Source organism: Lycium ferocissimum, chromosome 12 (genome assembly GCF_029784015.1).
Source record: "Lycium ferocissimum isolate CSIRO_LF1 chromosome 12, AGI_CSIRO_Lferr_CH_V1, whole genome shotgun sequence".
Classification (NCBI taxonomy): domain Eukaryota; kingdom Viridiplantae; phylum Streptophyta; class Magnoliopsida; order Solanales; family Solanaceae; genus Lycium; species Lycium ferocissimum.
In genome coordinates this window covers 29,648,823-29,672,420 of record NC_081353.1, presented here as the reverse complement: position 1 = coordinate 29,672,420, position 23,598 = coordinate 29,648,823, and the positions used below count along the sequence as shown (strand labels likewise).

Sequence of the window (23,598 nt, the reverse complement as noted above, 5' to 3'; positions counted from 1 at the left end):
AAAGATAGGATGCTCATATATCTCCCATGCTCATTGTGTTTCCCGGTGCAAAAGTGCTCGCTTCTCGTTCGAAGTTTTCCATCTCCTCTCCACCTTCTTCGATCGTTGAGGCTTCTTTCAAAGTGAAAATGATCCACTCCATGATTTTTCTACTTATGGATGTCCTCCTCTATCATCTTTCTACTTCTTTCTACCCCTTCATACCCGGTCGAGTTTCCAGAAGACCATCTAGTAATGTCAAGGATTTAAACCCCGCATTGAAGTAAATTCTATTGTCACCCATATTTGAGAAGAGAATCTAAGTTGTCGAACATGAAAGAGAAGGATAAGATATCACGAGTAGGTAATAACTTGAGAATAGATGAGAGATAGAAAAGAAATTCCGGTGAGAGTCACTGGGAAAAGGGTTAGTTCCCTCCTAAGAAGTAGGAGAGAGAACTTTCTTGGGGAGAGTGCCTGGGAGCATTTCACTTTCCGGTGACTTTCTTTAAATCTCACTTTGAGTGAGTTGTTAATATAATTAATAAAAAGAATTGTTTGCAAAGAGGATGAAATAAAGAAACATAAGAAAACCTGCAGAATGAGATACTGCGGTACAAAATCCTACCAAACAACTAAAAGGAAAACCAGCAAGATCAAATGATCAACTAATCCTTGGAAGCAATAGGATGATCATGCCAATCAAAGTTGATGCCTTGGATTGATGCCATGCTTGAACACCTCAAAGCTCTCACCAGGTGCAATGTGATCAAATCCAACGGAAAATTCTTCAGGCAATCAAATGCCGGTTAGCAATCTTCAAACTATAGCTTCAATAATCTGTGATGTAGCTAACTTAAGCTTAAGGACAATTGTATGAGAAAAAAATAAACTCTACTATCATGATCTAGCGGAATGAACATCATAAAATGTTGATACCACCACTAGTTCAATCTGTAGATTTTCATCTCACTCATACGAGCCTTAGAGCAAGCTACTTATGTACACCAGAAACACAACCAGTCTTGATTTGTAGTAGTGCGTAAATCTTCACTCAACTGCCCCTTTCCTAAGCACTGCTCTCCTGATATTTGGAGTCTGTTGCTTGTCCAGATTAATAAGTTTTTTTTGCTGCAGTTGGCAATTGTTGAAAATCATCAAACTGATAAGTACCTGCAAAATCAAAAACCAGGTTAGTAAAATAATCTGCCAAGGAGTTTCCCTCTCTTAACACATGCGTGATTTGCACTGTGTTCCCTTCTCTCAATATATTGATTGCTTTTGTCTCCATTGCCACATGCCAAGGGACCTTCCAAATGCCATCTAAAATGTTCTTCATAGCCAATGAATCAGTCTCCAGAATTACTGGAAGCAACTGTCTTTCAATGCAGAAGTTTAGTCCTTCCTTAATAGCCACTGCTTCTGTAACCATATTTGTTGTATCGGGCAATCTCCTACCTCTAGCATGAATCAGATTCCCTTCATGGTTTCTAATGCAAAAGGCAGCTGAAGATGGACCTGGATTCCCTCTAGATGCTCCATCTGTATTACCTTGTACCACCCATTAGGTGGAATATGCCATTGCACCAACTTATAGCCCATGATAGGTTTGTAACTGTCCAAATATTATACCAGTAGAGGCCATGATACAGGAACTTGTTGCAACCATGGAAATCTGTATCTTATCAATAAGTAAAAAGTCTGGCTAATATCATGAATTACTCTGCTGAAAGAGTAAGATCCACCATACAATATTATGTTCCTTCTCTTCCATATAAACCACAAGATCACTTCTGGTGCTGCCTGATACACTACTTTCCCCATCTCATTAGCCTTTGTATTCCACCATTTGTATATTGTTTGTTTCATTTGTATGAAAGGGCCTTGAATACCTGCTGCAGCTGAGAAATACTTCCATACATTCTTGGCAAAAATCCCATTAAGGAACAAATGATCCAAAGTTTCTAACTGTGGATTAGGACAGCATAAACATCTAGGTACAACACAAAATCCACATTTTGCCAGAACTTCATCTATAGGTAACTTTTCCTTCCATAGTCTCCATAAAAAGAAAGCAATTTTGAATGGCAATCCTTTCACCCAAATTTGTCTAAAATGCTGCTCCACTTGCTGTCTAGATCTCATCAATTCCCAAGCACTATTAACTGTGAATTTCCCAGTAGAGGTCTTCAGCCACCAAGGATGATCACATTCCTCACTCATTATAGGATCAGGTAACTGTTGTTGTACATGCTCCACCAGATATTCAGGAAACAAATGTTGCATTAGGCCATAATTCCATCTCCTTCTATCATAATATCCTGGACTTCAGCATCTGCATTAATGACTTGCAAACCATCAAGTTGATACAATGGTCCCAACTTAGACCAATTGTCATACCACAAGCTAGCTGTTCCATTTCTTGGTTCCTACCATATTTGTTTCTCTACTAGATCTCTATTTTCCAACATCATTTTCCACACCTGAGATCCACCTCTCCATTGAACCAGTGAAGGAATTTGCTTTTTACAGTATTTGTTCCACATAAATGTAGTCCATAAAGATTTACCAGTCCTAAATTTCCACCATAGCTTGGCAAACATTGCTTTGGACACATCAAACATGGATCTAAATCCCAATCCCCCTTCATGTTTAGGCAAGCAATATTAGGCCAAGAGGACCAATGTCTGCTTTTCCCTTCTTCCTTGTTGCTCCAAAAGAACTTTGCAAACACTTTATGTATCTCATTAATCACACATTTTGGAGGTACCACTGCAGACAGTAAATGAATGGGGATACTTTGTAATACAGATGTAATTAGTACTGATTTTCCTCCATATGAAAGTATTCTACCTTTCCATGCTTGTTGTTAGGATTGTGAACTCGACTAACTTAACTAAAGGAAGTAATATTGTTTTATGTCAAGACTATAATATCATGTCTATTCTTGGACTTATTCCTTTTGCTGCATCAATTTGTATGGTTTGTGGTATCAATTTGTATACTTATAAAGTACATATGTTGCTTGAATATGTTGCTTTATCCTATTTTATTATAGGCTGATCCAAATGTCAAAGGAATGCAAAATAAGACATGGCCATTGTTCGAGGATTGGGAAGAAATATTTGGAAAAGATAGAGCAACGGGAGAGTTTACAGAAGGGCCGGAAGATGCTTTTGAGGAAATTGTTAAGAGCCAAGGTCAAGGAGTTTCTAATGATAGAAGATTAGGATTTTTTATTGAAGTTGATGATGAAGAAGATGATAGACATGAACCTGATGTAGCCCCTGGAGAAGCGGAAAATGCTCATGGACCTAGTAGAGCTTCTCAAAGTGCAGATAGAGCTTCTGAAAGTAGAAATCCCGAACACCAACAAAACCAACAATAAGGTAAAAATACTAGAAGCTCCTCTTCCAATGTCAATGATAAGGAGAAAAGCAAAATAAAAAAAAAAAAGAACTGTTGAAGATGTTAGCGAGATAGCTTTAAAGGATTTAGTTGATGTTATGAAGGAATTTACGACAAATCACGGCAAAACAATGGGTTCTTTAATTGACATGTTTGGGGCGCGTGATGAATCTGAAATTCGTGGAAAAGTTTTATATATCCTTTCATCCCCTGCTTATCAAGAGTTGTATAGTCCAGATCAACAAATCAAAGCATCAATGGGGCTTACTTCTGATGTTAGAAAAATGGATTTGTTCTTACGAATGGGTGAACTTCAACATCAAAATATAGTGTGGATGATTGTCAATGACATGTTTCCAAGTATATGAATATGATTGTAAGGGCTGGCCATGGGTTGATAGTTTTTGCTAAATTGACGACCTTAAAAAGGGTTAATGATTGTATCTGTTTTTGAAGCCTCAGCTCTATAAACTTGATATATGGTCGGGACGACCATGAGAATGCAGATGTCAATGTTATATGTGTGGATGGTTGTCAATGATAGGTTTCCAAGTATATAATATGATTGTACGGGCTGGCCATGGGTTGATAGTTTTTGCTAAATTGACTATCTTCAAAAGGTTTAATGGTTGTATTATATTTTGATGCCTCGGCTCTATAAACTTGATATGTGACGGAGAAGAGCATGAGGATGCAAATGTAAATATTATATATGAATGCTAATCATGTATTTTGAACTTTTCTTATGGTATGTTATTGTGTGTGTGTTTCTACAAATCTTAGTTTCAGTTTCTGCACTCATTTTTGTACAGTTTCTGCATTTTCTGCATCATTTCTGCACAGTTTCTGCATCATTTTTGCACAGTTTCTGCATTTTCTGCATCATTTTTTCACAGTGATATGATATTCTCTATATCTTGTCTACTCTCTTCATGCATGTTTGGGTCGGTCATATGATATTCTCTATATCTTGTCTACTCTCTTCAAACCATTTATTTTCAACCAACTACGCCTCAATTTCATGCATGTTTGGGTCGGTCATATGATATTCTCTATATCTTGTCTACTCTCTTCAAACCATTTATTTTCAACACTAGTAAAGAATTTCGGCTCTAAGGTAATGATTCTTTAGCATTAGATGATCTCTAAATCGAACAGTTATCATAACAGTGACAACACTGATCAAAAGTCTCTAATCGACTAAAAAGCTCCTAACAAACAGCAAACATAAATAACAATAACTAGGCCTTATTCCCAACATATTAATATTGCTTATACAAATCCTTAACTTTTATTTTGTATGCATTTATTTTCGAGTAAATTTGTGTGAGACCTTCCGGACAATTTTAAACCAAGTGGGTGGTGCAATTTTTATGGGGTTGTTCATTTTCTTCTACAACTTCAAACGATGGTCTAAATGGGAGTACCGGATGCAGGATATGTATCCTTGAACAACAAACCAGCATGCATTAGGTTGGCAGTATTGTAATGCTTTTGTATGTTTTCTCTTATAGTTCCTTCATATATAGTTCTTATATATGCACATTATTTAGCTTGTTCCTACGTATCACCAAAGGACATTTATCGCTGATCAATCAATTAACTAAAATCAACTACGCCTCAATTTCTATATCTTGTCTATTCTCCTCGAACCATTTATTTTCAACACCAGTAAAGAATTCAGGCTCTAAGGCAATAATTCTTTAGCATTGGAGGTTTTCTAAATCCAACAGTTATTATAAAACTGATCAGAAGTCTCAAGAGACCAAAAGACTCCTAACAGCGAACCTCTTATGAGCATAAAGAACAATAACTAAGCCTTAATCCCAAGTCCCAACAAATTGATATTGCTTATATTTCCTCTGTTTGATTAAAAGTCTACATCATCCGCTTAACCTTAGGATAATTAAATTTTGGAATGTCTGCATAGGAAATCCCAAGCATCTAAGTCTCTATAGAGAAGGTGGCACGTGGAATGGGCTAGAACGGAAAGAAAATTGGAAGTCTGTCCAAACTTAAGCTTCAGTATAGCAAATCACTGGTGGAGAACTGATCCTGCGGGTGCAGGGAAATGGTTATCCAACAGGCTACAATGGTTAAGGTACAACGTTGATTGATTTCTGTTTTTGAAATTATAAGGTGCCAAAGTTGATTGAACCCCCTTTCGGAAAAAAACCTATGTTACTATTTTATACATGGTTAAAATTATTTTTTATGCATATGTAATAGATGTTGAACACCCTTTAGCTTCTTCGTATGTTGACTTTTTTATATTTTGAATCCCCTTAGTGAAAATCCTGGCTCCGCCACTGTTAAGGTACCAACGTTGATTGATTTATGTTTTTGAAATTATAAGGTGCCAAAGTTAATTGATTTCTATGATTCCTATGGTACTATTTTCACATTACCTTCCGGTGACTATTACTATTATCATCTCGCTGGAAGCATACGGACTAAAACTCAAATCAACCTCTAAAATTAAATGTATTTAACATATGAAGCTCAAAAAGGAACACCACAAAGATCTCAATATTCCAATTTGACACAAATCCTTGAACAAAACCTTTAGGTCACAAAGAATCATGTTCCTACAAATCATCGACCGTGAAATCCTAACAAAACACATAGTTCATATCATGAAATCAAGAAAATACAAGTCTTTGTCTCATATTCTACACTCCCCCATTGTCAAACAAGAAGGAGGAACAATTAATTAATGCAACAGAAAATATCACAAAGTTCGAAAAATAAAAATTACTCCCTCCGTCCCAAATAAGTGTCGGTTTAGCTCATTTCACAACCCATTAAGAAAAATAATAAATAAATGTCATTTTTTACTAAGTTGCCCCTATTTATCAGATGTTTCTTGAGAACTGAGCACTATTGAAGTACTTCTTTAATATAAGGATATTGTTGAAAGCAGTTACTAATTTTTGTCTTGAATTCCTAAAGCGACAATTAATTTGGGAACATTTCATTTTGCTATAAAAGGCACTTATTTTGGGACAATTTCTATTTTGCTCAAACAACACTTATTTTAGGTCCAACAGGGCAGTAAAAACCATCCTCTCTATCAAGGGTAAGGTCTGCGTACACTCTATCCTCTCCAGACCTCACTTTGTGGGATTGTACCAAATATGTTGTTGTTGTGGTAGGGGAAGTAAAAAATAAACTAAGAATTGGAAACATTAATTCACTAAGATTAGTGTTTAATTTTAAACGCAATAGTGTTGTTGATTAACTCGGTTTGGGGTGGAAAAGAGAACCCAAGGGGTTTATATTTGAGAGGGAATTGAAATAAGGTTAGAATTATAATAAGTGTGTATATATATATATATATATATATATATATGGTAAAATTTCTCAAATGACTACCTTGTAAAGCTTTACCTACCATTTGTAGCTAACTTTTTAATATTTCCATTCGTAGCTAAAAATCACTGATTTGTGTATGTTTTCGCATGTATTTGTTGCCTGCAAATACTGCTCTGGCATGCGTAAAAAAAAAAGAACAAGGCTCCTTTATTTTACCCATCAATAAGGTTGTGGTATTAAATGAGTAATTAAGATATTTTTTACCTTCTTTTCCCGCAAAATCTCCCGTAATATTCCCTTTCCTTACACGTTTCTCTTCTTCCATGCATTTTTCAACATTCAAACGTAAAAATTCAAATTTCAAATTAAATCTTCAACACCTCTGAAAATACATTGACAAAACAAACACGAACAATCAACAGCTAATGTATTTGAAGTTTTCAATATTGATTTCGTTTTTTATTTACCCATGTATTTGATAGCATAACTAATGTATTTGACGTTTCCAATCAAACTCCATGTATTTTATATTAAATATCATGTATTTGTGTGAGTAACAATTTGCATCACCCATGTATTTAGTGGTAATGTATTTGAAGTTTTCAATATTGATTTCGTTTTTATTTACCCATGTATTTGATAGCATAACTAATGTATTTGAAGTTTCGAATCAAACCCCATGTATTTTAAATTAAATCTCATGTATTTGTGTGAATAACAATTTGCATCACCCATGTATTTGATGGGATTAATTTGAACAAAATACATAAATATATAGAAACTTACCATATATTTGCGTCACCCGTGTATTTAAAACTAGATCCTGATGGAATCAATTTGAACAAAATACACAAATATATAGAAAATCTTACAAAAATACACCACCAACCACAACAATTGGTAGTTATATCATAGAACATACACAAATACATATATTTTTCGTCTTCTCAAAACCCTAAAAAACTTTCTCTCTCCCCTTCTCTGTGTGTGCTGCCATAACCACCACCATGGCGTTAAAGCAAAAACAATCACTTCCACGAAGTTGATTTTGTGGAAGAATAATAACACAAATAGCGAAAATTTCACGAAACAAAGGAGATGAGATAGAACGTAAGTTTTAATTTTCTTTTTCCTTTTTTTGAAAAAAAAAAAAAAGAAAGAATACGACGAATCTTCTTGATTGGTGAGAATGGAAGTGAAATTTTTGCAGAAAGGTGAAGAGAGGAAGAAGACGATCATAAAAGTTAAGAAGTTATGAAAAAGGAGAGAGAATGGTAATGTATATTAAGTGATTAATATTGTTACCATTAAAAGGGGATATGGGATTGGGGGTGCTAATTTTTAGGTATATTTGTGAAATGGTAATTCAAAAATTCGTGTAGCTATAATAGTTAAATTAGAAAAGTATTTAGCTATTATTAGTAATTAAAATAAAAGATAGTTATTATCACTAATTATGTCTTAGAAGTAGCTATAACACGTAAAAATTTCTATATATATAGTACACACCTAAGCCCATTATCGTGAAATATCTGGATCAGTCCAAAAATTCTAATGGGCCTTAAAGGTGCATCAGGTTGATTTTTTTTTTTTTTGCCCGGATTGGCCTTGAAAGGCGCTTGTTTTTAATTTTTGGTCCTCAAATTGCTGGTCTTTAATTTTTATCTTTTGCTTAAAAAAGTGATCGAAAATATTTTGAGATTCTGAGTTCGAATCACTGCTCAGTAAAAAAAAAAAACTATTTGGCAAGGTAAGGCTTCGTAAAAATTCTGCCTTATAAGGGAGAATTTAGTTATGCCTTAAGGCGCAAGGCAGGATTTTTTATTTTTTATTCTACTGGGATTCTACAGAAGTTAGGTCCTGAATAGGCCTAATTTGCTATAAAATTCTGCCTTACAATTTATTTATTTTTATATTCTGGTGAGGTTCAAACACAGAATCTCAGGAATGTTTTAAAGTGCTGAAAGACAAAAATTAAAGACTAACAATTTGAGGGACAGAAATTGAAGACCACCCCGAATAAGGACGTTTGTGCGAATGACCGCTTCAGCTTAACTCTAGCCCAGAAATATCTGCTGTAATCTTATGTATCTCTCCTTTTCTTTTATCCCCTCCCTCTATAAAATGATTATAACCATTGTATTTCAAGTAATAATATAATATTATAGTGAGCAAAAACTTAAAGATCTTTGAGTAAAATAAAAAAGAATCAAAACTAATACAAATTAATCAGGTGTTTGGCCAAACTTCTAAAATCAACTTATTTTGAAAAGTGTTTTTCAAAAAATTATTTTTGGCGAAAAGCAATTTGTATCTGGTCAATTAATTTTAGAAAACACTTTTGAATGACAATTAGTGTTTGGCCAAGCTTTTTGAAAGTGTTTCTAAATGTATTTTTCTCAAAAACGCTTTTAAAAAAAAATACTTTTGGGAAGAAGCTATTTTTTTAGCTTCCAAAAAATAGTTTCTGCTACTTCCCACAAGCCCTTATTTTCTCCCAAAAGCTTGACCAAACACCTTGCTTTTTTAAAATAAACACTTTTGGGGAAAAATAAGCTTGGACAAATAGGCTAAACATAGGTTTGCGTTCTGATATCCGTAATTTACTGATTTGACTAATTTAAATTCACAGTCTAATGATCTAAATTTTTTTATTCGATTAATTTAGATTTGTGTTCTAATATCCGAAATTTACTGATTCTGATTCACATTTTAATATCCTAATTCACTAATCTGACTAATCCAAATTTAAATTTCAATATCTAAAATTCTTTTTTTTCTTTTTGCGCGGATTGCCCATCATTTGGGGTGATCTTTAATTTTTGTCCTTCAAATTGATGATCTTTAAGTTTTGTCATTCGCCTTATACCCTGAGGTTGTGGGTTCGAACCCCACCTCAGTTAAAAAAAAAGAACTCAAGGCATAAGTTGTAAAATTCTGCCTTAAGGTAAAATTATGCCCATGCAATTTGAGCCTTAAGACAGAATTTGCATAGGTAAAAATTTGCAAATTCTGTCCATATATAAATTCTGCTTATGAGGCAAAAATTCTGCCTAAAGAGCAAAAGTTAAAGCCATCATTTTAAGGGGTAAAAATTAAAGATCCATCCATTGTATCCAGCGAAGGACAATCCTGCAAATTGCCCTCTGAAATTTAGCGATCCATCCATTCTATCACATCCTTCCGTATTATCGTCAAACTGATCACATGGGGCTGCTGTTGAATTTAGTCAAATAGTGAAATTGGACTTGGCAACGTATGTCATCATAACCTATTACTCCACGTTAGTTTAGACTTTAGACCCCTAGTACATCTTTTCTTCTATCCTATAGAGCACCACCTCATAGAGCCTTGGTCAAAAAATAAACTGATACTTAGTAGGCGTTTGGCCATGAAAATTAAATATTTTTTAACTTTTTGGAATTTTGAAGTTGAAGTTGTGTTTGATTATAAATTTTATAAAGAATATTTGATCGTTTAAGTATAGTGAAAATGAAAAATAAGATATTGGGTGTTTTTTAAATATAACTTCAAGTTGTATTTAAATTTTGGCCAAACCCATACTTCTTTCACTTAAAAATATTTTTCTCAAAAAACTTTTACTTTTTGCACCATTTGGGTGTCTCCTATGTGGAAAGTGAAATAAAGACTCATTTAAATTGTGCCAACTCAATTAAATTGTGTCAACTCATTTTAATTGTAAATTCACTAATTTATAAATTCGTGGAGTTTTAACCATTAAAAATTAGGGCTTTTGGTGCCGGTTGGATGTGCAATGAGGTGGCGCCCCTTTGGTGTTGGTTTTGCTCGAAAATTAAAAAAGTGGAAATGACCCACGAAGTGTTTAAATGGAACAAACTTTAAAGATGAAAAAAAGGTTTTTCGATGACCTTAAATTTTTGATGATCAAATGTTGATATCCAAGTGCAAAAAAAATTCAAAAAAAAAAAAAAAAAAAGCGAAAAATTTTCATGATTTTCCTTTATTCTCTAGTCTATATTTTCTTTTCTAATGTATATAAGTGTGAAGAGAGGACTAACACAGCAATACAAATTTGTACCACAAATTATATAAATTGTACATTTTAATCAACTACTTTTTTATCCTACATGAATATATGTCATAGTACTGAATATTTATCTCTTCTCATGTATACACGTATGCACTTCAAATTTAACTCTCCGACACATTTATTTACTCCGTACACTTATACTTATTGACTTTTGACTTTTCTTTTTTTAAATTAATAAATTTACTCCCTTCCCATATTACTTAGCCACATTACTAAACTACTTTTTTATCCCACGTGGACATATGTCATAGTACTGAATATTTATTCTCTCCTCATGTATACACGTATGCACTTCAATTTTAATTCTCCGGCACATATTTATTTCCTTCGTGTATTTTTACTTGTTCATAAATGAAGTACTCAACATTACTAAAAATATATGTCCAAATTACTTGTTCATTTACAAAACTAAGATAAAATTAATTAAATCTTTCTCATCTCACCCTTAATAATCGGGAAAATACATAAATACCCCCCCCCCAACGTTGAATTTATCTCGGATTAATTATGACGCACCCAACTTTATGTCATCGTAACCTATTACTCCCCGGCCTTATTTTTTTCTATATTTTTGTACCCTTTTTTAGTACATCTTTGTATAAAAAAATTTGATGCCCGATTGACAGTATGCAACACTCATACAGCGGTCGCTGCCGTCGTCGTCGTCGTCGTCTTCTTCTTCTTCCTCTTCTTCTTCTTATTCTTTATCATTTCAAGAAATCAATCAACCCATTTTCCTCCCTTAACACACACACATTCAATTCAATTACATCATCAATCATAAAAAGTTTATTTTCAAGAAATCAACCTCCATTAACATACACACATTCAACCCATTTTCTTCTTTCATTAACACACACACATTTAACCAATTTTCTTTCTTCATTATCACACACACATTTCAAGCTTGGAATTAGACTTTTGAATGGTTTAATAAAAATGATATTAAGTAACTCAAATAAAACTCAACAAAATCAAATCAATACTAATGCTAACAAAAGAAATTCATATCTAACACCGGAATGACAATAATTTTGATATCTATTCTTTAGTTTTATATTAGTTTAGAAAGTGAAAATGCATAACTTAATTTTATTTTTTTCTTTAATATTTAGTCATGTAATTAATACTTAGTATATCACTTATTTTAGCATACTTAATACTTTTAGATTATGATCATTTTTTACATGCCTTATAAATTAGTTGTATTTATTGTAGCATGACTTAGTACTTCTAGATATATGATAATTTTATTTTATGCAATTTCATTAATTTTTTTCGTTGAATATTTTAATACAATGTCATCTCTCATCACGTTTTGTGTTATTTTCTTAATAAATATCTTAATTAGATCGTTTTATCTTACTAGGACTAAAGAAATATTTGAAGTATAAGTTATATGTTTTGTCGGAAGACTTTACGGAAAAAACCCGAAAAACCCGAGCAACCCAAAAAAACCGAGAAAACCCGATTAAAACCCGACTTTTGTTGGTTTGGTTTGGTTTTATAGATTTAAAAACCCGATGCAATTGGTTTGGTTTGGTCTTTTAAAACCCGAACCAACCCATGTATACACTACCTATCAATCTTATCATTCGAAATTTCAAAAAAAATTTGGCATCAATCGTTAGCATTTTTAGGGGTGGGCATAAACACCGAAAATCGAAAAATTGGACTAAAAATATAATTCGATTTTTACTTGTTTTTACAAAACTTTTTTTAGATAAAATTCGTGTTAAATCTTGCCCATCTCACCCTTACCGAATTTAATTTTTTTTTTTTTTTTTTAGAAAATACATGAATATAATTTTTTTTTTTGGGAAAAAAACATAAGTCGATAATATTATCATTTACATACTCTTCAATCTAAATGTTATTAAACATTACATGACAAGTTATTTTTATAGTAAATCAAATTTTATATATAAGGTAACCCATACGTGAATAACTCCAATACCTATTTGTTGTTCATAGTAGAGCTTTATGCAATTTCATACTTCCTCCTTATACGCAAGATTTTTTTCGTCGTTTTTTTCTTCTTTTCTACTTCCTTCTTATTCTCAACTTCTTTCATTTCAAAAATAAATCAATTTTCATTTAACACTACCGATATTGAATACAAGTATACTAATAATTGATTTTTCATAGATATAGTATAATAAAAATTTTATACATAGAATAATATTCATATAAATTTCACCTTATTATACACACATTAGATATAACTCATAATTTGATTATACCTATATAACAATTTTATATACATTCGTATGATTTTATTATGTTATACACATACATTATATTTTGTATATAGATATTATCTTGTATGTGTGGATGAACTAGCCAAGTCATCAAACCTTCAAACATTTAGTCATAAAGCAAAGTCAAGAAGGAAAAATGGAAATAAATGGAGAGATGTGTAATTGCTTAAAAAAAATACCAATTTTTAAGAAACTTAATAATTGAACTACTATTCCAATTGTACCCTGTTCTGAAAGTTGCAATTAAAACAACACCTAAACCAATCCTATCATTCGAAAAAAAAAAAGGCTGGCATCAATCAGTTAGCTTAGCAGTTAGAAAAGATTGGATCTTTACCCTCAGAAAGCCGCACCACCCTGCCTTACTTATAATTAATCAAAGACATATTAACACAATTTCTCTCTAAACAATGCAAAACAAAAGAAAGAGGGAAAAGTAATAAACTAACAAAGCAGTATTGGCTTGTCAGTTCAATTCCTAGGTTTCCAGTGTTCAACAAGTTCGGCAACAAGAAATGGGTTGAAGGTGTGTGTGTTAATGGAGAAAGAAAATGGGTTGAATGTGTGTGTGTTAATGGAGAAAAAATATGGGTTAGTTGATTTCTTGAAAATAAGGTTTTTATGATTAATGATGAAATTGAATTGAATGTGTATGTGTTAATGGAGGAAAATGGGTTGATTGATTTCTTGAAATGAAGAAGAAGAAGACGACTTGGCAGTGACGTAGCGCCAATGTGGCAGAGAGTGTGCAACTGGGCATCAATTTTTTTTTTGTGCCACGTCCGCCGAAAAAGGATACAAAAATACAGAAAAATAAGGCCAAGCGGATAATAGGTAGCCCGCAAAGGTTAGGTGCGTCATAATTAATCTGAGTATACGTTGGGGGAGAGGGGAGGGGGGGGGGGAATTTATGTATTTTCCCTAATAAATACTCTTGAAAATAGTCAATTTTGATTAGAATGTATTTATTGGAGAGACATAGGGATAAGATAGTAAAATACATCGTTTATTTATGATTTCTTAAGGAGCATGTAAAGGAAAAGTGACAATGGGACGGAGGGAGTATATATTTTACCATAATATTCATATTTATTGGTGTAAGTCTCAACAGCCTTTGAAAATGAGTAATTAATGTGAAAGGTAAAATTAATAATAAGAACAAAAATTTCTTTCTTTTGATATGTTAACATTGACAAGTAAAAGTAAACGGAGGGAGTGACTTTTATCCCCATTTTTCTTCTTTGTCAATACTTTAAACGTGAAGAGAGGACGAACAATAGCAATACAAATTTGTACAAAGTTATGTAAATTATACACTTTAACCATCTACTTTTTTATCCCACTTGGACATATGTCATAATACTGAGTATTTATTCTCTTTAATTTTAATTATCCTACACATAACTTGTTCACTTTTGACTTTTCACATTCTTTAAGAATTAATAAATGAATGTATATATTCATAATATTTATTGGTGCATAGTCTCAATAGCCTCAGAAAATAATTTGAAAAATGAGTAATTAATGTGAAGGGTAAAATAAGAAGAAGAAAAATTTCTTTTTCTTGACATGTTAACCTGGACAAGTAAAAGTGAAAGGAGGAAGTGACTTTTATCCCCGTTTTTCTTCTTTGTTAATACTTTACTTATTTTACTCTCCTTTGCGATCTTTGATTATTGTTTATTTACATTTATAAAATGTATTACTTTATATTTTCATTTCGGAATTAAAATTTGGTGATTTACTTATATAACATATATCTTTCTAATTTTTATTTCTTTGTAACAATTTTTTTAATCTACAATTGTTAATATAAAAAATTATAATATATTTTTTAATTAATTTAATAAAAATATTTTATTAGTTTTGCTTTTAAAAATTCCAATATATACAACAATGATTCTTATGTTTGGATCTGAACAGTTAGTTAATTGAAATGGAAATCAATTTGTCGGTATACATATAAGATATTAAAAAATTTAAAGAAAAAATCTAGAATCAAAATATTAATTTTTCCTCATATTCTTACTAATTTTCTTTTTCACATTGATGAACAACTTTCATTGCCATGACAATGAAAAAAAGTCCGACTCTTTCTATCTCAAAGACTTAATTCCATCATATGTTTTTAATTTTTAAACTCCATTTTTTAATTATAACTAAAGCGATGGTACATAAAATACATTTTGTATATGTTACTATATATAATAACAATTAGAATATTTTTAAAAGTTATTTTTAAATTACAAACCTTAAAAACTGATCAATTAAAGTACATAGACATGTTCAGTTCGTACATCGTACTGGCATGTATTGTTAGCATAATTCTAAAAGTCAAAGCAATTGCCAAATCTATCGCCAAGATCCATTTTTACAAGAAACCATGCAAGACCGGCAACAAAAACCATGCAAGACCGGCAACAAAATTTTCAAATTTACATCACCACGTGATAAAGTAGTCAAACATAAGGCTAAGTCACCACAAATGATCCATTTTCCAAGAAACCATGAAAGAAAAATCAAACGAAAGGTAAAAAGAAAGAAGAATAAACTAAATAGTTGTTTAACTAAAAATTACTGGCGGATGTATAATATGTATATAACATGTATCAGCCGTATATAAGTTATATATACTACCTAGAAAAAAATAGATATTAAATCCAATCCACTATTTGTGTAAAGACCATAATATCGTTTTTAATGCGGAAAAGGTTAAATTTAAATTTGTTTATGTACTAGTCGAAATAGAATAACTCTATCATTCGTTAAATTTTAGTCTAATATTACTCTCGAAAAGTCTTTTTTGGCCTTGACCGCCTAACAAGCACCCAGTCTTAGGATAATTCCCATATTCAAAGGTTGAGGGATAAATTTAAATCTTTCATGCTATACCCCGTTAATGATAAAAGTAAATACAAAACAATTTACTAGCAAGATTTTTTTTGAATGTAAAAAGGAATATAACGGATCACAAAATTAAATAATTTGGATAATATATCAGCTATTTGACTAATTCCCATTTTAGAAATATCAAGATTCACTTACTTTCTACTAGATGTTAATGAAATAAAAGCCGCCTGTAGACATTAATAATCTTATAACTCAAATCTTCAAACTTATATAATATCTAAACTCGAAGTCACATATTAAATTAGCTATCATCCAATGGCTAATTCCATCAAACTTTTCAGAATTATCTTCTCATTTTTCTTCCTCCAGCAACTTGTTATCTCTAATGGCCAAAATAATGTTATTAAGGGAGGATACTGGTTCAGGGACAGTGGATTAGCTTTAAACAACATTGATTCAACACTTTTCACTCATTTATTTTGTGCATTTGCTGATCTTAATTCTCAATCAAATCAGTTAATCATTAAGCCGGAAGATCAAGATTCGTTTAGGCAATTTACAAGTACAGTTCAAAGGAAAAATCCTTCTGTGAAGACTTTTGTCCATAGCTGGAGGAAGAGCTGATAAAACTGCCTATGGAGTGATGGCTAGAACACCAAATTCAAGAAAAGTTTTATTGATTCATCAATAAGATTAGCTAGGCAATTGGGATTTCATGGCCTTGATCTTGATTGGGAATACCCAGAATCAGCTCTGGTACATGACAAACTTCACAATACTCTCGATTTCAATTTGTTTGTCGTACTTTCCTTTTTAGTTTATTTTTTTTTTTAAATCTCTTTTTCCTTTTTGCAGCTCCTTCATTTTAACTTTCCACATTATACGTATCTTTAAGACCACAAGATTAAAGAACATTTTAATACATTATATATATCTTTAATTTAAAACCACAATCACAATATTAAAAAATTGAGAGTTGCTAAATTGCCACACCAATTTGACCCAAATTTGGCCACACTTATGTAAAAACCACCATAACCTCGTACAATTTTAAATTAAGATAAACTTTGAGAAGAAAAGATAGAAATGACATTAAGTAAACATAAATTATTAAATTTGACCTAAATAGTCATATGAATTTACCCCATTTGGGCTATTGTGGCCAAAATAGTGTGGCCAAAAGAGCTTATTGTAAAAGAAATTATTTTTTAAAATTCCGCGTCAAGTCAAAACCAGACAAAAAAATTGAGATGGACAGAGTATTGAATTGTGTGATCATTTAAGTACTTGTGTAGTACTTGTGTTCTTTTTTTCTTTAATTTGATTTATAACCTAGTATCACATATTCCCTAGCTCGACTAATCTAGATTCGCGTTGTATAAAACCCATTTAAAAAGAAAATTTGAAGTTCTCAATTCGAATGACTACAACTCGAGACCTCTGATTAAGATGTTGGATCCCATCTGTATTCCCACATCACTTAACGTTTTTTCAAAATATAAGAGAATAAATTTTTATTTACTTAATTATGTAATTATGCTCCTTCTGTGTGAGTTTGATTCTTTTTCATTGCTAAATAATTTGAAAATATCTTTTATAATGGTTAAAATCAGAGGTGGATTTATTAGGAGTTAAATTTGATGGCTTCATGAATTCTTGTTCCTTACTTTCGAAATTATAGGTCAAAATTTAATACTACTACTAAATTTTAAAATTTTAATCTCTCTTTCTCCTCCCTAGCGAGTGCGCACACATTATTTCTCTTTGATTTGTAACAAAATTATTGGGTTCTAATCGAACATGTTGAGTATAAGCTTCCCCCGCCACTAATGATTAGACGAGACTTGAATCCAAAACGTGCTTTCTTTGTATAGTTTCATAATGAATTGTATGACCAACCACTTCAACATTAAGTGTTAGGTAATAATGTAGCATTTATTTACTTAATTAGCATCTTCAGTATCCTTTTGAATGATGGCGCCTCGCCATCAATCAATACAGAGCAGAAATTGACCGAGGAGCAGCATCGCTTCTCACAGCGGCGGTTTCCTATTCACCACGAGTCAACAGTTTGACCTACCCAGTTCAATCAATGGCAAGAAACTTTGACTGGATCAACCTCATGGCATATGACTTCTATGCACCAAATCGGTTACCATCACAAACCAATTCACATGCACAACTATTTGACCCCGTAAACCATGTTAGTGGAAGTGATGGAATTACTGCATGGATTCAAGCTGGCGTTCCAACACGAAAATTGGTTCTTGGAATTCCATTTTATGGCTATGCATGGCAATTGGTTAACGCGAATAGTCATGGCCTTAGGGCGCCTGCTTCAGGAAAATCAAGTGTTAGTCCGAACAGTGATGGAACGATGACTTATAGCCAAATTCGAAATTATATAGTGCAGAGTCGCGCCACGCCTGTGTATGATGCAACCATTGTTGGAGATTATTGTTACTCTGGAAATACTTGGATTGGTTATGATGATACTCAAAGTGTTAGAAATAAGATTACTTATGTTAAAGGTAGAGGATTGCTTGGTTACTTTGCATGGCACATTGCACAAGATCAAAATTGGGTACTTTCTCGAACAGGTTAGTAGCTTTTCTTTTTTCTTTCATCATTTTTATAGCTGAAGAAATATTTAAGCATGTTTGAGTAGTAAAAGAGGTTGAGCGAACTTTTTCCCCCTTCTTTTCTTTAGTCTTTTTGGGAGTTGGCTCTCCTCCAGAGGAAGATCCCTCCAGTTCCTCCAATGTAGTCTTCTATAATTAGCACGTGGCCCATTATTTATTTAATGGACCAGATTTAATTTACTAACTAAAGGACATTAATTATGATTACCAATAATTCTCTCTCCTCTCTTCTCTTTTCACTCCAAACAAACACCGTCTTTATCCTCTCCGAAAGGCTGGACAAGTAAATTGCAGATGGCCAAAAGCAAAATCTTGGGTTTTCCTTTTCTTGGAATCTTTTCATTTCAGCATTTCTCTATTGAGATTCTCCCTAATACATGGTAAACTTTAGAGAAAGAATATTACTTTATGAAATTTGGTTTACAAAAATAAATGTTAATGTTTGCATCGTTGTATTATTTGCTCTATTTTCTGTTGAGATTTGGGAGGAGAACATATCTTTTGCTGGCACTAAAATGAAAGAGGAAGAGAGAGGAGAGAGAATTATTGGTAACCATAGTTAATGTCCTTTGGTTAGTAAATTAAATCTGATCCATTGAATAAATAATGGGGCACGTGTTAGTTATACAAGACTATATTGGATGAACCGGAGGGATCCTCCACTAGAGAGGAGCCAAGTCCATTTTTTTTGGGTACTTTCTGGAGCACGTTATTAGTAGTTTTTCTTCTTTTTTATTGTTAATAAGAACTTAAGTACTTTTGAATTTAACTTATATAGAAGCATGAGTTTGGAGGTGGTATCGTCGTTCACCTCCTACTCATGTGGAAAAAAAAGTAGACCTCATATTAAAAAATTAAATAACATTCATGTAATTCATAACGTATTCCCATTAAGTCGATAATGCCAATTAATTCTACATCTTTGATCAATTCATTAAGAAAGAAACAAATTATTATGCAAAGAAAAAAACGCGACCCATATTATTCGTTTCTTCAAAGAGTTTAAACCAGTAAATCATACAATATTTTATTTCTTTCTCTATATTAAGCACGGCATCTTAATCTAGATATTTAACTCGCTTGTATTTACTAGCCATGTCATTTATTTGTTATATTTAATAAAATAAATATATGTAAAATATTTATATTTTAAAATAAGATAATTTTAGTTTATCCTTTTATTCTTCTCTACACACATGTGAAAAGAGATTAACCGTCCTAAAAGAAAAAATAAGTTAAATTGAGATCAAATAATAAATTTGTAAAACTTATGGGTATAAGTCATGTTTCATATTCTTTTAAAAAAAAACATGAAATATGTTTTGAAAATTGCAAATACAAAATCAAGAATTTTTTCAAAATTTATATGGGAATCTATGGATCAAACGTTGAAAAAATGTCACGTTGTTTCATTATATATACAAAGCAAAATAATTTTTATAACAAAAAACAAATGTAAAATATTTAATTTTATAATTATCAATCCGTGAAAAGATACACAATAAAAAAGCCAAATATTTTCTAGATCTACATACAATCAAAGAACTATTTTACACTTGTAAATTAATAGAATGATAGAAGCTTATCAATCGACCTTAAATATCACCTTTGGTTTTATTCGATCGAAGAGGAAAATAATTTCATTTTTAAAAAGTTATAATGTCATTTTTAAAAAGTATTAATAAATCACCATGTAAACTTCTATGGTGAAGAAACATTAATATAATAAAGTTTGGAAGAAGATAAGTATGGGAGGTGTAAAATTGGGTATTAATCGTATTTTGAACATAATATTTATTTAATATTAAAATATTAATGTCAGTAGGATTTTATTGAAAAGATGACAAAATGATGAATAAAATAATTGCAATTTGAGAAATATATAATGAATTATACATTGACAAATTTTGAAATAAAAGAAAAATATATGGGTCAAAAAATTAATTTTATGTGTAACTATATAACGTAAACTTTAGTAGAATTTAAATTAAATTTTAAAGAAAATATATTTATTTTGTAAAAAGAAGGGTCATAAGGAGATTTTCACTAAGTTGATAAAAATGATAAAATTCTTATTTTCAATTGTTCATTGTAATTATGAATGAAGAACAAAGAGCATGAAAGATTAGTCACTTCATTTTAGCTTTATTGGATTAAAAAGTCCATTTACTTTTAGACGAACTTGATTAATTTATCATGCCAAATGATGATCTGCTTTTTTTTATTTTCCATTTACTTATTATGAATCTGATGATCCAAATGCAATCTGGTAGTATTCTCTTCAATATCATGTTATTACCATGCTTGCCGCCCTTCCGTTGCAGTGCAAAAAAAGTTACTTCGAGAATTTATTAAGTCTTTTTGTTTCTGTAAGAGATCAATATTAAATTTGTTCTTAGTTAATTATACTACTGATTTTTTTGTTCATTATTTAGTTTTCCATGGATAACTTTTTCTTTTTTTTTTTTTTAAGAATGTAAAAGAAAACAACTAACAAAACTTTAAATACAAAGAAACTTTTTTTTTTAATTTTTTTTTATTTTCGGGGATGACTGTAATCATACTAATATTATGTTTATCGTTAGCCTATATTAGGCCTATTTTGCACGGGCACCAACATCTAGTAATAGAAGGATTGTGCAGACTTTTTCTCCTCCTTGTTATTTTTTCATAAATAATGTTTATGATAAGACAGAAAATAGTTTACTCGAAAATAACATTGGAAGAATGGAGAATGCGTTCATGTAATAAAATGAGGCGATAATCTAATTATTTGATTTCACTAGGGTGTGTGTGTGTCATTTTAAAACTTAATACTGGGGGGGGGGGGGGGGGGGGGGGGGGGGGAGAGGGTAAGGGAGGACTAAAGAATTAAAAGAAGAGTGTACTTATTTAATTCCTCATTTTAAATGCACAAAACAAACTCATTAAAAAAATTAATAAAAATTCGTTTGTTTTATAAGGATAAACCAAATAGAGTAACAATATAATTATTTTGGAATTATCTTAGGGACTTTCACAATTAATTCATTTTTTATGTATACTTAATATATATTTAATTGTTCTACCACTTTCTCTTGCAGCTTCACAAACATGGGGAGCCTCATCTTAAGCTATGAAATGATGGAATATAATTGTCTTTATCGAGTATACTATTAATAAATAATAAGGTGACATATTGAACCATGTATAAAATAAATAAATTCGTGTTCTCAATTTCATTTACACCACTAATATTGTTTATCTCTTTTAAAATACTTGCCACTTTTTTTTTTCAATATTATTTACATGTTTTCATAAAATTCTTTTTTTGCAGCATTTCACAATAGTTTTTGTAGTTTCCGTAACTATTTAAAATCTAATAAATGAATTAGTCTAGGTTGATTTTAACTTCAATAATTGGTCAAATTAATCCTTGATTGCTTTCAGAGCAAACAAATTGGGATAGATGGCATAATTATATAATATATGTCATTTAATTTTGTGATGCATATGACCTATATCTCTAGCTGCAAAAAAAGTTTAATTTGTCATATCTTAGTCTGATTTGGCCAATATATTTTAAAATGTTCGGTCCTCAGTATTGACAACGATAAATCATGAATGATGAGTATATCATCCAAACGAAAAAAGGCCAGCTATTACTGAGATAATGACCCCATTAAAGCTTCCTTATGGAAATTGATTGAAGACCCTTCCTTGTCTTTATTTTGTATTCATCTATAATATGTTTCAGACTTAATTTGTTCATTCATTTTGATTTGTTAGAAAATTTGTAACTAGCATCTCATTCGTTGTGGTTATAATTTTTGGAACTTTCAAATATGTAGTACATGAGATTTGTGTCTTTCGAGGTAGGACATATTATTTTCATATCAAGTACAGTGATATGTTTGCTAAGTTTAAGATTAAGTTATAGGAGTCAAAGGATTGGAAGTTAAATAAAAGATTTCAAATTGGTATAATCAAAGTAGGTAAAATAACTATCCTGTGATGAACCCTTTCCCTAAGTATTTTGTGCATTTGATTATTTAATCTCCCCTTGCCTAGTGACTATAAATACTTTTCTTACATATTTTTCTGAAGATTTCTTTAACTACTTTTTGAGTGTATTTTTGCCAGATATATTATTTTGTGTATTTCCAAGTGTGTACAAGATTACAAACTTTCGGCTTGATTCCGAATCTTTAAAGAACTTGTATATTTTATTCTACAATGTTGTAGAAAATAATTAATGACCTCATTATTTCATTCTTCTTTTAAAATTTAAAGCTGATTATTCACTTCTGGTTTGACAAATATAGGTACTATCTGTGATGCAACTTATGTATTTAGATATAGCTACGAATGGTAATTTACAAAATTAATGTAGCTACTAATTATAATTAAATAAAAGGATAGTTATTCTTAATAATTAGGTCTTAAAAGAAGCTACAACAAGTAAAAATTCCTATTAATTAATTAATTAATTATAATTAAGTGATAGTTATATATGCTAAAACTTATTAATTTGGTGTAACACATATAATTTTGCCTAAGCACAACAACTAATTCGTATAAGTATAACTCCATCATTAAAACCACATTGCAATCAACAATTATGTACAATTATACGAAAACCACCATGAATTATCATCATTGCACAATCATTAGGCGCCCGTCATTGCCACCACAAAATTTGATTGCATAACCATCAAAGGACGATTCGTCTCGATGTCAAGCGATCATAGATAAACAGTTATAACTGTAAATTAAGATTTTTTTGTGATTATCGCAATTTTGACCCTTTTCCCTAAAATAATTAAATTACACATATCAAATGATTAAAAAATGATTTTAGTTATCCGATGTCTGAATTTATAACTCTATAACTAGGTATATAGTCAGATTAGAAAATTTAATCTTTCAAAAAGTAAACAGGTCATAATAGATAATAAGTAGTTATTAGGGAAGTTTCTACCTTCTATCTATCTAGGGTAAGCCTGTTAACCAGTCCATTTGAACCGGTTAAAACTGGTAACCGAAACCGATTTATCGGTCACCGATCTACCGGATATCTCTACCGGTTCGT

The 23,598-nt window shown here is 31.3% G+C and overlaps 1 protein-coding gene across 1 annotated transcript; it reads left to right on the top strand.

Annotated features, from left to right (window-relative positions):
* The first annotated feature begins 3,518 nt into the window (after nt 1-3,518).
* LOC132039186 (class V chitinase-like) lies at nt 3,519-21,724 on the top strand. Its single transcript, XM_059429726.1, has 4 exons — nt 3,519-3,747; nt 4,200-4,251; nt 17,887-18,485; nt 21,611-21,724. The coding sequence occupies exons 1-4, from the start codon at nt 3,519-3,521 to the stop codon at nt 21,637-21,639; spliced, it is 909 nt and encodes a 302-aa protein (XP_059285709.1). The 3' UTR covers nt 21,640-21,724.
* Nucleotides 21,725-23,598: the final 1,874 nt, after the last annotated feature.